The sequence below is a fragment of the Sorex araneus genome, chromosome 11 (assembly GCF_027595985.1).
Source record: "Sorex araneus isolate mSorAra2 chromosome 11, mSorAra2.pri, whole genome shotgun sequence".
Classification (NCBI taxonomy): domain Eukaryota; kingdom Metazoa; phylum Chordata; class Mammalia; order Eulipotyphla; family Soricidae; genus Sorex; species Sorex araneus.
The window spans coordinates 40,756,989-40,772,435 of NC_073312.1; the positions used below are offsets into that span (position 1 = coordinate 40,756,989).

At 43.9% G+C, this 15,447-nt stretch overlaps 1 protein-coding gene and 1 pseudogene across 3 annotated transcripts in view; one reads left to right on the plus strand and one right to left on the minus strand.

Annotated features, from left to right (window-relative positions):
• Nucleotides 1-5,141: 5,141 nt before the first annotated feature.
• LOC101552714 (ferritin light chain-like) lies at nucleotides 5,142-5,848 on the plus strand (annotated as a pseudogene).
• A 6,178-nt stretch (nucleotides 5,849-12,026) lies between these two features.
• Nucleotides 12,027-15,447, minus strand: part of LDB3 (LIM domain binding 3) — a 69,049-nt gene continuing 65,628 nt past the window's right edge. For all 3 annotated transcript variants that reach the window (XM_055119602.1, XM_055119603.1, XM_004607414.2), the window contains one exon: nucleotides 12,027-15,029. In XM_055119602.1, coding sequence (XP_054975577.1) covers nucleotides 14,940-15,029 — 90 coding nt within the window. In that variant the 3' untranslated portion in view covers nucleotides 12,027-14,939. The remainder of the gene's footprint in view (nucleotides 15,030-15,447) is intronic.

Below are 15,447 nucleotides of genomic sequence, written 5' to 3' on the forward strand. Positions count from 1 at the left end.
ATCGAGCCTAAATTGCTCGCTTGTAAGCCAAGTGCCCTATGCACTGGACTGTCACTCTGCCATCTTACCAGAGCTTATTTCTGTCCTATTACTTACCATGCATTCTGCTTTGCAAGCTAAGTTACCTACTAACATGGGACATGGAGTATAATGATGTCGTAATGGCATCTTCTCTGGGGCCTCAGTTTTATTTAATAACACTTCAATTAAAACAAAGGGCATAATTTTCTTTTGTTAAAATACATTAATTTTTTAAGTTTATGATCACAGAGGGTCCTTAGAGGACTTGTGCTTACATCCTTTGCTTTTATGCTTACACTGCAAAAAATTTAAAGAAACGTTTATTGCCATATGATAGTGAAACTATATACTGTATCACTGCATCACTGTCATCCTGTTGCTCATCAATTTGCTCGAGCTGACACCAGTAATGTCTCCATTGTGAGACTTGTTACTGCGCCATGGGTAGTTTGCCAGGCTCTCCTGTGTGGGTGAGATAGCTATATACTAACTTATCTATTTATCCCATCAGACTATGAATTCTGATAGGGCAGGAATTGTGCCTCCTTTGCCTCTGAATTCAAATTCTTAACTACTGGGTTATGAAAATAATGTAAGTGGTAGAGCACATGTCTAGCACGCATAAGACCCTGAGTTTGATTCCTGGCACCACCTGCCTTCCCTCCCTCCTTCATAGCAGGGTGTGGGCTGAGCACCACACTACCAGACCGAAACACTAAACCACCAAACCAAGAATTGCCAGGAGTGACTCACTGCCACTAAGGAAAAAAAAAAAAGGAAGGCAAAAAATACTTAGCCACATAGTACCAGGCCTGAACCATCAATGTTTGTGTAAGTAAACTCAACTTTGCCTTCTTCCTGTACTTGTGAGAGACATATATATAGTGTTTCCACCAAGAAGAGGAACTCATACATCGAGTGTCTATTAAAGAGAATTACAATCTTAGCTGTACGTTTGGGGAAGGACTTTTAAAAATAATTTTTTATTGAATCACCATGAGATAGACCATTATAAAGTTGTTTATAATTGGGTTTCAGTCATACAGTGTTCCAACATTTGGGGAGGATTTTAACTGACTGACCCTTGATTTCTCAAACTGGTAGGAGTGTGAATATTCAATAATAAAATATTCATACAATACCAATCACTACACTTGTCTCAAAAATAGTGCATGCAAAAAGCTTTCTTTACTTTCCTCCTAAGACATAGTCTGGCTTTTAATCTGTACTCTAAGAGATGATCATTTTATTCATTTTTAATTTATTTTTGTTTTATTAAAGCAAAATAGTTTTATTGAGAGAAATTTACATAGATGTGAGGGGAGAGAAGAAAAGGAATACATATTCAAGAGAGGACACAGGCTTTTCCAGAGTGGAAAAAGCTGATTCCAGTCATTTTAAACACTCCAAACAACACAGAAAGAATCTGGTACTTGCAGCTCAGGTCTGAGTTTGGGGGCTTCTTCCTAAACTTTTCACCTAATATAGCCATTCAACTGTTCACGTCCTATCTCACTTCCCTCACATTAAACCTGGGCTTACAAGATAAGGAAAATTCATCCAGAAGGTGGAGAAGGGTGATGATGTAATGGAGGTTTGGACCGCAGAGTCAGGGCCCATTTCAAGCCTTCCCTCACTCAGTAATATGATTTACGCTTCCAGCTCTAAGGCAGGTCTTGGTCCTGGTTCCTCAGGCAGACCTGGACAAACATTACTATTCCTTAACATAGAATGTAAGCCAGGAAATCAGGATTCTCCCATCCCCCCACCCCCAAAGGTGATTTTCATTCTACTGGCCTCTGTCCAGAGTAGCTAGAAAGCTAGAAACTGATGAGAAATTAATGAAAACTTAAGCTACAGGTTAAGTTTTGAAAGGTCTTGTTTTGAAAGGCCCCTGTAAATACCGGGAGTTTCTAGAATGTTTCTGGTTGACTGGGAAGTCAAGTGGCAGTCTGGAGCATTCTTAGGCTTTACAAAGAGTTTGCCTGAAAAGATTTCAGAAGAGACCCAGAAGCACACTGATTTCCAGTAATTTCCTGTGACTCATTTTCCTCTTTCTAAATGAATACTGAAGCTATGTGATCAGTTTTGTATTTGAAATTGTATATTCTTTGCTTTAAAAATGACCCTACAAATTGGTCTTCTCCAACCTGTGCCTCCCTAGCCTGCTGCTCACCAGAAGATCACAAACAAACTGTGAGGCAACCGAAGCTGTCCTTGTGGAGAGGACTGTGTGCAAGAGAGACTCACCCTCACTCCTGGCATTCCATCTCCACCCCAGCCGCACACTGGGTGCCCTGTACCGGTTCTCCCTTCACAAATGCCAAGACCCTCTGGCATTCCCAAAGGCTGCATTTAAGAATAAAAGAGTCAAACCATGAACACTCTGGACAAGAACTGAGAGCTGATTGTAGGGAAAAGACTATACATGATAACTTCTCAGTACCTATATTGCAAACCTTAATGCCCAGAAAGAAATAGAGAAAGAGAGCGAGAGCGAGAGCGAGAGCGAGAGAGAGAGAGAGAGAGAGAGAGAGAGAGAGAGAGAGAGAGAGAGAGAGAGAGAAGGAGAGGGAGAAGGAGAGGGGGAGGAAGTAGGGGGAACTGTGAGGCAATAGAGGCTGGGGAGGAGGGCAGTGTTGGGAGGGAAACTGGGGACATTGGTGGTGGGAAATGTATACTGGTGAAGGATGGATGTTGGACTATTGCATGACTGAAACCCGGTCATGAGCAAGTTTGTGCTGTGTGGTAATTCAATTTAAAAATTTTAAAAATTAAAGAAACCAAAAGAACCAAACCTCTGTTCTGAGGCTTCTCCCGCAATCTTAAAACAATTTGAAATAGTCCTGGTCTACCCATTTTTAAGTATCAAAGAGACTTTGGACTAGAATTAGATAAGATATAACGAATTTGCAACTGGAAAGGTAGCTTGTAAAAATTTACTTAATAACATGTTTTGAATTTTGAATAGAATTTGCTTGTGAAAAAGAAACTCTCTCCCCACCTATCTGTTCATGACCAAGGCTTCCTTTTGCCATTTTAGTTCTAAACAATCTGGTCTAACTCCTAAATGTAAGTGGAAAAACAAATAAATAAACAAACAAACAAAAACAATGCATATGTATTATAGAAAAGTGTTCAGTGTTTTACACAGTTTGACTAACATATAAATGGACTCCTAAGAGTCATCCTCATAGCTGCTTCTTGCCAAAACAGGTGAGAAGTACATATATAGTCAGTTATTAAATAATGTGAAAATGCGAGGATGCTATGAAAATACTGAGGCAGGAATGTGAACCCTGGCACGTCCAGAGTGTGTGGTAATGTTGAAAGGTAGATCCAGGGGCCAGAGTAATAGTAGAGGGCTATATGTGGCTGACCCAGATTCAATCTTCAGCACCACAAATGGTCCCTGAGCCCCACCAAGAGTGATCCCTGAGCATAGAGCCAGGAATAGCTCCTGAGCACAGCTGGGTGTGACTCCAAAACCAAACAAGCAAAACAAAAGAAGGTAGTTCCACAAAGTTTAGCTGTCCCATTCCCATGCAGGGGTTTATGTACAAATTAGCTTGAACTCTAAGAGTTAGCTAGAGTTAGTTCTAACTAAGGGATAATGGGAAGTCATTTATGAGTGTTTTGGGGACTTTGAGGAGTTTTTATTTCACAGTGCCAGGGATCAAGCTCAGGGTCTCACACATGCCAAGGCAAATACTATACTACTGAGCTCTATTCCTGACTCCTACTTAAGTGTTCAATGAGACCATTATAGGGTCAAACACCTAACTCAGTGCTTTGAGGTCACTCTCGAAAATGCTCAGAGGACCATGTAGTGATGGAGATCAAACTCAGGCATCCTGTATATTGAACTCAGTCCCTTTGAGCTACTTCTCCAGTTTTGGGTCAGATGTATTTTTGTTTATTTTATCTACAGTGGAACTATTCCTGACAGTGGCCAGGGGCCATCAGGTTCACATCCATCTGCACAGGGGTCCATATGTGTGCAGAATAAAACTCAGGGCCTTTCAAATATATGAAATGTGCTCTGCCTTTTTAGTTACAACCCTAACAGGGGTCAAATTTATTTTTAAAAAATATTTCCCTAATTACACAATGGGGAATGGGTTAGGAGTGGTTTGGGGACAAAATGAATAGTACTATGCTATGTTAATTTAAAATGTTTTAGTTAAAAATGTTAATACTATTATATACCATGATATCTCAATGTTAGTTAATTTTTATTGTATTTATTTAGGTTTGGGTTTTGGACCACACCTATCAGTGCTCAGGACTTAACTTTTGGCTCTCCATTCAGGGACATTCCTGGCTGGCTTTTTTTTTTTTTTTTAATTTTACAGGATTTACTACAAAACACCATAAAAACTGCCCTGGCTCTAGGCCCGCTACCCCCGTATCCGGCGGGCCAGCTGGATGTCCTTGGGCATGATGGTGATGCGCTTGGCGTGGATGGCGCACAGGTTGGTGTCGACTTCCGCTACGTCTGCTTGGTTCGGGCCATCGCTCACCAAAAGCCGAGGTCTCCAGCCGCTTCTCCTCCGACCGACCGCCGCGCCGCTACCGCCGCCCCAGGGAGAGCCGCAGTTCCCGAGCGAGGGGCACAAGACTCCCCGACCAACGACCCAACCGCTCTGGGCTCTCCTGGCTGCTTTTTAATTATTATTATTATTATTATTTTGCTTTTTGGGGTCACACCCGGCGATGCATAGGGGTTACTCCTGGCTTTGCACTCAGGAATTACTCCTGGCGGTGCTCAGGGGACCATATGGGATGCTGGGAATCGAACCCGGGTTGGTCGCGTGCAAGGCAAACGCCCTACCCGCTGTGCTGTCGCTCCAGCCCCCACTCCTGGTTGTTTTTGAGGACCATATGGAATGCCAGGGATTGAACTTGGGTCAGCGGCACGCAAAGCAAATGCCTTATCCATTATACGATCATTCTGGTCCCATAGTAAATTTTTTCTTTTTTTTTTTTTAAATGAACAGGGGTAGAGCGCGGTCGGTTGGTTCCCGCGGATCTGTCTCTTGCTTCACCAGTGTTTGGACGGAACAGACCCGGAACGCCCTACTAGCCTGCCTCCAACCACCCTCAACTTTCTTTCTAGTCGCAATCTGCGGAACCAACCCTTCCGCCGCCCTTTCTCCCCTGGGACCATCTAGCATCCTTTTTGGATCTTCACTTCTCACTGCCGACCAACCATGAGCTCCCAGATTCGTCGGAATTATTGCTCCGACGTGGAGGCCGCCGCCAATCGCCTGGTGGACCTGCATCTGCGGGCCTCCTACACCTGCCTCTCTCTGGGCTTCTATTTCAGCCGCAACGACGTGACTCTGGAGGGCGTGGGCCGCTTCTTCTGCGAGTTGTCCTTGTTGGAGGGGAAGCGCCAGGGCGCCGAACGCCCCCTGAAGATGCAAAGCCAGCGTGGCGGCCGCGCCCTCTGCCAGCACGTGCAGAAGCCGTCCCCGGATGAGTGGGGTAAAAACGCCGGAGGCCACGGAAGCCGCCGCGGTCCTGGAGGAGAATCTCAACCAGGCCCTGCTGGATCTGCGTGCCTGGGGTTCCATCCGCTCGGATCCCCGTCTCTGTGACTTCCTGGAGAACCGTTTCCTGGACGAAGAGGTGAAACTGATCAAGAAGATGGGCGACCACCGGACCAAACCTCCGCAGACCAGGAAGCCCCCAGCCTGGGCTGGGCGAGTATCTCTTCGAGAGGCTGACCCTCAAGCACGACCAGGCGCCTCTCGAACCCCCCCGCCCCCCGCCGTGGCCTTTGAGTCTCCAAAAATGGTGTCCCCTGGTATCACGGGCTTGACCTGAGTCCTTCTTGATGCTCCCTGGGCAGCTTCTGAAGTGGACCAAATAACCAATAAAGCTTTTGCAGCAAAAAAAAAAAAATGAACAGGGGTGGAGAGATAGTAAGGCCGGTAAGGTGCTTAGCACAAAGCTAACTGTGGTTCCATCTCCAGCACCACATATGGTTCCTTGAACCTTCCAAGAGTGATCCCTGAGAGCGGAGCCAGTAGTATGCCCAGAGCACCGTTGTGTATAGTCCAAAAAAAAACACAAAAAGCAAACAAAAAAGGGAGTTGTAGAGATAGTATGAGAGTGGGGCACTTGCCTTGTATGCAGTTACCCTCGTTTGACCCCTGGTACTGTATGTGGTCTCCTGAGCACTACCAAAAGGATCCCTGAGCACACCGCCAGGAGCAACCTCTGACTATCACCAGGTGTGGTTCCTCAAAATACGGAAGTGAAGACAAGGTCAGTTAGGAAGCAGGTGACGTAAGTGAGAGAGACTTGAAGGCAGAAGTCTCGAGGATGGAGAAGAGAAAGCACATTCAAGACAACTTCAGGAAGAAAATTTGGTGGCTGGTGGTAATTATTGTCATTAAGAGCAGCCATGGGGGAAGAAAGTCAATCACTTGTGTTGACTGACTCCCAGATTTCGAGTTTCAATGACTGAGTAGTGCGTACAACTTACAGAAATAGAGTGTGAAAGAGGCAGCAGGTTGGGGGTTAGAGTGGCCAGGCCACACAGTGGCAGCTCCAGAGTTCTGATACTGAAGAGGTATGGGACCGCCGGACTGTGTGATTTGTCTTGAAGCTGTTATTTACAATAATAAGCACTTTGTTTGAGTTAGCTGGTGTGTCTAGATGGAATGGCATGGGAAGTACGGGTGAAGAATTATGGGGGCTAACAACGACCCCTCCCCCATCCGGAATTCATCATCGAACATTATATTAGTTGGCATGCAGCTCACCTGGGTTTGATCCCCATCACCACATATGGCACCTGAGCACTGTCAAAAGTGATGGCTGAGCAAAGAGCCAGAAGTAGCCCTTGAGCACTTCCACGTGTAGCCCAAACACTACCTTCCCAAATAAAATAATAAAATAAACAAATAGCATCAGGGAAATAACTCAGTGGACTGGAGTGCCAGCTTTGCATGTAGGAGTCCCAGGTTCAATCCTTCATATTACATGGTCCTCTGAAAACTGCCAGAAGTGATCCTGGAGCAGGAAAGTAACTTCTGAGCGCCAGTTGGTGCAGCCCCCAAACCAAATATACAAACAGATAGTTAAAATGGGCTAAATGTGGGACTGGAACTTTGAGAATGATTATTTGACATTAGGATTATCCTGGAGAAACTAGAGCTCAAGAAAACCTACACCAAACTTTGGGCAATGTTTTCCAAATTGGAGTTGCATACTCTGTGCTCAAGTAAATTAAATAGGCTTCCTTATTAAGGGACAGGCTACTCATATGCTTTGTTATGTGTGCTCTGTATCTTCAGAGCTAAAACATATACAGCTCTTCCCTGAACTTATTTGAACCCGAATTCACTTTTCAAGCTATCAGTGAATCTAAGTTCAGCTTAATGCCACTGTTATTTATCCCTAAAAAAAAAATTGGGGGGCTGGAGAGATAGCACAGTGGGTAGGGCGTTTGCCTGGCACTCGGCCGACCCGGGTTCGATTCTCAGGATCCCATATGGTCCACTGAGCACCACCAGGAGTAATTCCTGAGTGCAAAGCCAGGAGTAGCCCCTGTGCATCGCCAGGTGTGACCCAAAAAGAAAAAAAAAAAAAAGAAAAAAAAAAAACAATTTCAGTGTTTTGGTTGTTTTATTTTTTGGCTTTTGGATTTTGGGCCATACCTAGCAATGCTCAGAGGTTTTTCCTGGCTCTGTGCTCAGGAATTACTCCTGGCAGTGTTCAGGGGACCATATGGGATGCCACGGATTGAACCTGGGTTAGCTTCATGGAAGGCAAACACCCTAGCTGCTGTACTATCACTCCAGCCTAGAAAAAGTTTTAAATGGTCAAATATTTGTCCGTATAATATAAGTAATGTATGCTGTTTGGCTCATTCAAGCTCAGATATAAGTTCCACTGGAACAGAGTCTGTTTTTGTCTGATTTTTTTTTTTTTGGCTACATATGGCAGTTCTCAAGGGCTACTCCAGGCTCTATCCTAAGGGATCACTCCTGGCAGTGTCAGAGGACCCTATGGGTGGGCTGCCAGGGATCAAAGCTTACTCCTAGCTCTGTGCTCAGGGAACATTCCTGGTGGTACTTGGGGAACTTAGTGGTACCAGGGACTGAACCTGAACAACTGAATGCAAGGCCAGCACCCTTCCTGCTGTATTTTCTCGCTGGCCCCAACAATAGTCTAATTTGGGAGGGAAGTGGGTCATACCTGTGGTGCTCAGAGGCTACTCTTAGCTTGGTGCTTAGGAGCCACTCCTACAGTGCTCAAGGAGACATGTGATACTGGAAGAAAGAGAGAGAAGAAAAGTGCCTGTCATAGAAGTAGGCTGCAGGGGGAGGTGGGTGGTAGTGGGAGGGACACTGGGGACACTGATGCTGGGAAATGTACACTGGTGGAGGGATGAGTGTTGGAACACTATTGTTGAAATATAATTATGAACAGCTTTGTAAGAATCTATCTCACTGAGTCAATTTTAAAAAATCTTAAAAAAAGAATAAAGATCACACAGATAGTCAGAAACATAAACCAGATGGACCAGAATTTGTATAATTGTTTTGTATAAAAATTTCTGCCTTTTCCTCTGAGGAATCTGGGTAGAATAAGAATGCCCTTTTGGAGACTGGGAAATAATTTGGTAGACTAAGCACGGGTTTTGCATTTGGAAGACCCAGGTTTAATCCCTGGCACTGCGTGCTCCCCCAGCACCAAAAGAAGTGGCCCCTAATAACTGAGTTGGGAGAAGTCCCTGAGCACCACTGAGTATAACCGGGGCGGTGAGGGGGAAAGGGATGTTTATTCATTCATTCATTTATTCATTCTTTTGGTAAATAGTGTCTGAGCACCCATTATGTGCAAGACATTGCTCTAAACATTAGGAACTATATAGTGAATAAATCAGACAAAAGCAAGTGCCAGAGTACCACTTGGATGGGCCCCCTCGCCCTTCCCCAAACAAACTCAAAACATAAAATAAGACAAGAACCAAATTAAACACTCGTTTTACCATTCTAAATACCCAGCTGTCTTCCTAGCTGGCTGTTTGTGCTGGAGGTCACTTCCTTTTTCTGGGCTTCAGTTGCTGTGTCTAGTAAATGTCCAAATCACCGCTCACATTCTCTCCACCTTTACATTCTCTTATTCTATGAGTGGGTTTTTGTTTGTTTTAAAGGACACTGGCTCCAGGTCTGTCCTGTTTTTCTTTTCTTTTATTTGGGAAGAAGGGGGCCACACCTAGCAATGCTCAGGGCTTACTCCTGGTTCTGCATTCACTGATCACTCCTGTTAGGCTCAGGAAACCTAACAGGAGTGATCATATGGGATGTCGGGGACCGAACCCAGGTCACAAACACCTTACCCACTGTACTATCACTCCAGCCCCTTTATGAGCATTTTTTTTTTTGCTTTTTGGGTCACACCTGGCAATTCACTGGGGTCACTCCTTGCTCTGCACTCAGGAATTACCTCTGGTGGTGCTCGGGGGACCATATGGGATGCTGGGAATCGAACCCGGGTTGGCCGCGTGCAAGGCAAACGCCCTATCCGCTGTGCTATTGCTCCAGCCCCTTTATGAGCATTTTAAAATCTCCATCACCTATGTTTTATTAATAGCTATAGCTTTAAAAAGTCCCCAAATAGTGGGATTTTATTTCTATTTATAATTGTACAACTCTTGACATTTTTTATTCTGGTTCTAAGAATAAATTATGAAAAACATCTCTTTCTTTTAAAATATGCCTAGGAACAGACCATCTGGCAAATGAATGAATGGGCTTTGTTAAGCTTTACATCTTCAGAAGGGTTTTCATTATTTGGCACTGGAGAGACAGTAAAGTAGGTAGGACACTTTCCTTGCACACACATGACCTATGGTCCAGCACACCCTATGGTTCTCCAATCTCTCTAGGAGTGACCCCTAAATGTAGAGTCAAGAGCAAGCCCTGAGCACCACAGGGTGTGGCCCCCAAATTTTTTTTTTAAATACAGAAGGGTTTTCATTATTTATTTACCTGTCATCATTTCCTCTTCCCTTTGTTGTTGCTGTGGGGCTGGGTTGCACTACTGAGTTATAGTGCTAACTGGGGCCATATATACGGTTGTGGCACTCATGCCATGCTACCACAATGCTTGCTGGGGGCTGCATTCTTCCAGAATAATGTGTTGGTCATCCACATTCTGCTGGCAATGCTCACTGGGGGCCATGCTAGTATATAACTACTTGCTTGCTTGCTGAAACTCCTGGTTCGCACATCTTCAGCAGCAGTGCTCAGCAGGGCTCATGCAACTTAGTGCAGCACTTACTCATGCAGACCTGATGGTGTACAGACAGTGCACATGCCGTGGAGGCACTGGGGGCCGCAGAGAAGTGCTTAGTGCTCTTGGTTGGTGCATGTGGGAAACATGATCAAACTTCTGGTCTCATGCCTGAAAGATCGGCCCTCTTAGCCACTGAGTCATCCCCTGAACCCTAGACCTTTGTTATTGAGGGTAGGAGCAGGGCACAGATAGGGCAATACCTGGAAGTGCTCAGGGATTACTCGTGACTCTGTGCTCAGGGATTGCTCCTCGTGGTGCTTAAGAGACCACATGCAGTTCCGGTGATCCAATCAAGGACAGTCACATGCAAGCCAAGAACTTAATTCTGCATTAGCTCTCAACCCTGGCTTTGTTATTTTATTATTATTGTTATTATTAATTTAATTTTTATAAAGTTGTTCACAATATTTGATCACTTTAATATTCACTAATCCCACCGCCATTGCACCTTCCCACCACCATATTTCCATCCCAAACCCCAAACCCTGCTCCCAAAGCAGAACCAAAATAATTTATTTTGTATTGCGAGTTATGAATAATCCACTAAAAATGATCCAAAACGGTTTTTTAGAGGAAAGTGTGTGAAGATTGTTGTATTTCACCCAGGAACCACAAAGGCCTTCATAAGAGATTAATAACATGTTGTTAAAGGTTTAGCCTTGTATGCTTTTATATATATATATTTTTATACACATATATATGTGTGTGTGTATATATATATATACATATATTTATATATAGCACTGTAGCACTGTCATCCCATTGTTCATTGATTTGCTCAAGCAGGCACCAGTAACGTCTCCATTATGAGACTTGCTGTTACTGTTTTTGGCATATAGAATACGCCACGGGTAGCTTGCCAGGCTCTGCCATGCGGGTGGGATACTCTCGGTAGCTTGCTGGGCTCTCCGAGAGGGATGGAGAAATCAAACCCGGGTTGGCCATGTGCAAGGCAAATGCCCTACCCGCTGTGCTATCACTCCAGTCCTGTATGTATATATATCTCTATATATCTGTATATCTGTATAAATATATTTCTCCCTAAGATTGGTTCTCTATTTGTTATTTAAAAGAAAAATGCCATTAGGAGATTTTTCTCTGAGCTTATTTCAAAACAAAGGTATATAGAGGGGGAGAGGAATCTCTCAAGGGGCTGGAGTGCAAGCTTTACACATGGGGATTTCTTTTCCATCCCCAGCACTGCATGGTCTCTGGAACACCGCCAGGAACAGCTTCCCTGCCCCAGCAGCCCAAAAACAAAATATAGACCTATGTGTATATATATATGTGTATATATATATATATACAGATATGATAAAAAATTTCCCAGAAGCAAAGACATTCAGAGAAGAATAACATTAATAAACTGAAATATCTAAATGATCCATGAATAGCTAAGTAAACAAACCTCTCCCAAAAGGAGAAAGCGAAGTCTGCTCTTCAGTTTTTGTTTACCTGGTAAATTTACTTTGTAGGCAAAATGTTTGCATTATTCATATATCTTTGTCTGTTTCTATTAAACTATGGAGCTATGCAGCCAACGGGGCAAGGAGGTTATGTGTGTTTCTTCTTCATGGGGCATTTTATTTTGTCTCAAACTTATTTGCAACTATATAGAAATAACCAACTTTGGAGATGTTGCATTAAAAAGAACTGCACAGGAAAATCGGTATTTGCACATTCGTTCAAGGTTTTATTTTGCTAAAAATTATAAGTCACAAGCCTTCCCTCCCCCCAAAGGAAAACATGCATAATGTTTTTAAGCACACCTATCCCACACTACATTCCACTTCTGACATCTTAAATTTTTTTTTCAAAATAAACAAACAAAAAAACACACCCAAAGGAGGAGTACCTGGGTTGAGAAATTAACCTTATAAAATCTAAGTTTCTAACATAAACTCTGCAGATACAAATCACTCAGTTGTAAGATGTTAATATTTATAAATGTTCAATTGAAAGAGTCAAGAACTGTAGATCTTAAAATATAACAGATCCCTGCTGTGATCTGCTAAAATTTGTTTGGTGCTGTAGGAGATGGATTATGTTACCTTGAAATAATAAGGTTGAATAATTAGCAATCTTAACCCATCTTACATTATATTACACCCATAATATTACACCCATCTTATAGACACCGAGGGAACCATATTCATAATTTTTTTGTTTTAGTTTTGCGGCCCACACCCAGCAGTTCTCAGGGCTTACTCCTGGCTTTGTGCTCAGGAATCACTTGTGGCAGGGCTTAGGGGATCATACAGGATGTGGGATCAAACTTGGGTCAGCTGCGTATAACACAAGTGCCCTACCTGATTTACTATCTTTCGGGCCCCAGGAACCATATTCAAAGCTATCTCCTTCCTTTGTTACCTTTAAAGCATTTTTTGCTTGTTTTGTGTAAAAAAGAAAAAAAAAAGAGTTCCTCAGAAGCTGTTCTGCTCTGAGATGCAGAAACAAAAATTTGAACAAATAATTATGATGTCATTATCCTTTGGGATATTTTACTTTTAATCACGTGTATGTGTGTGCATGTGTGTGTGTGCACTCGCGCATGTGTGTTTGTGGGTAAACCTTTAAAAAATTATTTTGGAAACTTAACTCTATGGAACTTTTTTCCTTTCCTCAAGACAAGTCCCTGATGATTTAGTAGATCTATTGTTTTGCTTTCAGAAAACCTGTCTACAGCCTTTACTTATAATCAGCAACCTCCTAGTTCCCGCATATTAAATTCTGCAAAAATTAACAGGAGATTCCAAGGCACTTGTTGGAAACACCTGAAATATCTCCCAGCACTCCCGGTAGATTTCACTCTGACTACTCTTCCTCTTCACTTTCTTTGGGCACCAAAGGGAAAGAAGAACCTTGTGGTAGAAACACATTTATGCCCCTCCTGGTGCTCCTTGGGGAGGTTTGTAGCTTCGATCTTGAGAAAAAAAACCAAAACACAAAACCCAGGCCTCCTGCTAGGAGGACAGCAAGCTGTATCCCCTGAGGAGAGGGACACGCGAAGGACAGCAGTCCCCTGACACCCTCAGTTTTCAGAAGATAACGTGCTCTTGTGCATTCCCACAAAATATTGCAAACGTGAGAAGAGAAACCCCAAAAGAAGAGTGAGCAGAGGGTATCTGGGAGTTGGACTGAAGAATGCCCAAGCATTGTGCACAAGTGAGAAACATCTATTCAAACTACTTGCCTCAAAGCCATCCACTCAACATCACAGTGCTTCCTAAGAGGGAAAGAGAATCTACCCTGGGCAGCCTCCGGAACTAAGCTTCACTCTGCATCACCCAACGGCTTTAAAATCTTACTCAAACTGTGGTTCATATTTTAAAGAAGTCTGAAGACCCAAGTCTATTTCAGTATGCACTTAAATAATTGCTGATCAACATAGTGCATGCATTTTCAAAATGTTGGCCTAAGTGAGTATCTTTCATTCAGATATCTATCATTTTTTTTTTCCTTCCTGCATCCAACACCGCTCTCTGTCACTGGTGTTCTCTGTTTAAAGGAACTGGGAAGGATGGTGCCCAACTTAGGTGGGGGGGGGGGGGGGCCTGCCAACTTGTTCTTACTGAGGTTGGCAGGAAAGAAGGTTCTTCTTCTCCACTCCGACTTTGGGCCTGGTAGCAGTCTGTTCTGCCCCCCAACTGTGGTACACACTGAAACTCTCTTCTCCACAGACCATTCATCGGTTGTGGGGAGGGTGCTGTGGGAAGACTGGGAAGCGAGCAGCCATAGGGCTGGGAGTGAAAGATATGCCCCAAACAGAGACATCCATGCTAAATGAACCTCTAAAGCAAGACAAAAGCAAACCCAACCCTGTGGCCATCGGTTTAAAGAAATCTCACACAGCTAAGCAAAACTGGAAAAATCCAATTCCACCTTCTGATCACGATTCAAAAAGGAGTTAAGCCTCTCGGGGGATGTTGACTGTTTCAGCCTAAAGACACTCCACTTTTTTTCTCTGATGTCAGCTCTGTGAGCCAAATCCCTTTCTGAAGCCCTCTCCATTGCCGAGTGGCTCCCAGAAGTCACCTCCTCTGAGTTCTGTTCCGAAGGTTCAAGTCTGTTCAAGGTCTGAAGTTTGATGTGCAGAGGTAGTTCCATGATGCTAGCAATGGAATAACGCTTCCTTTTTTGGTGAGGAAAGCCCACGCGGTCTTAGCTAACCAGTTCTCAGCTATGACTCTAAAAATACCCTGCAGATTGTTTGGCACTTCATTCTGTTTGCCCAAAGAACTCTAAAGAACTCCACAGAATGTTTGGGATTCTCCATCACTGCTCTGAGCTCTGTCCCTGCTCTGGTGACCTCATGGAAGTGGATCTTTTGGGAAATATTACTTTCTTTCACTGCTGAGATCTCAGAATTCTGTCCTGAATATCTCAAGTATGATGCCAGTCTTGGGATTTATTACTAGCTTGGTTTAGGATCTTCATTTGGCTTCTAGTTTGAACTATGCAAATGTATTATCTGTATGCAGAAGAAAGGCTAAAATTACATTTCAAAGTGGCCCAGTCGCTTCCTGTCTCCCCTCTTCCCCCCAAAATGAAACATCAGCCTCCTCGAGTCCTTCTGCTCCGCAGAAGCCCTGGGCTCCCTACACATTGATGGCGTGCGCGTGCTTCTTGCAGAGTGGCCGGTCCTTCTTGGAGTAGAACGGCTGCCCCTCCAGATTCACGTGGCAGACCTGGCATGGAAAACACACCGGAATGAGGCAGAGCTTTTCTTGGCGGGCGGCGAACATGAGGACAAGATTTCAGTAACCATTTAAGACAAAGTGCTATTCAAGGTTCGGTCTGTTTCCCACCACTACAGATTCTTCACACAGCAGGAGAGATGGCTGAAACGAGGTAAACTTTAAGATTTCCAAAGAAACAGGCAAAGAGAAAGCTTAAAGGACTGAGGACATTTGGGGCTGGAGCAATAGCACAGCGGGTAGGGCGTTTGCCTTGCACGCGGCCGACCTGGGTTCGATTCCCAGCAACCCATATGGTCCCCTGAGCACTGCCAGGGTTAATTCCTGAGTGCAGAGCCAGGAGTAACCCCTGTGCATTGCCGGGTGTGACCCAAAAAGAAAAAAAAAAAAAGGACTGAGGACATTCTTT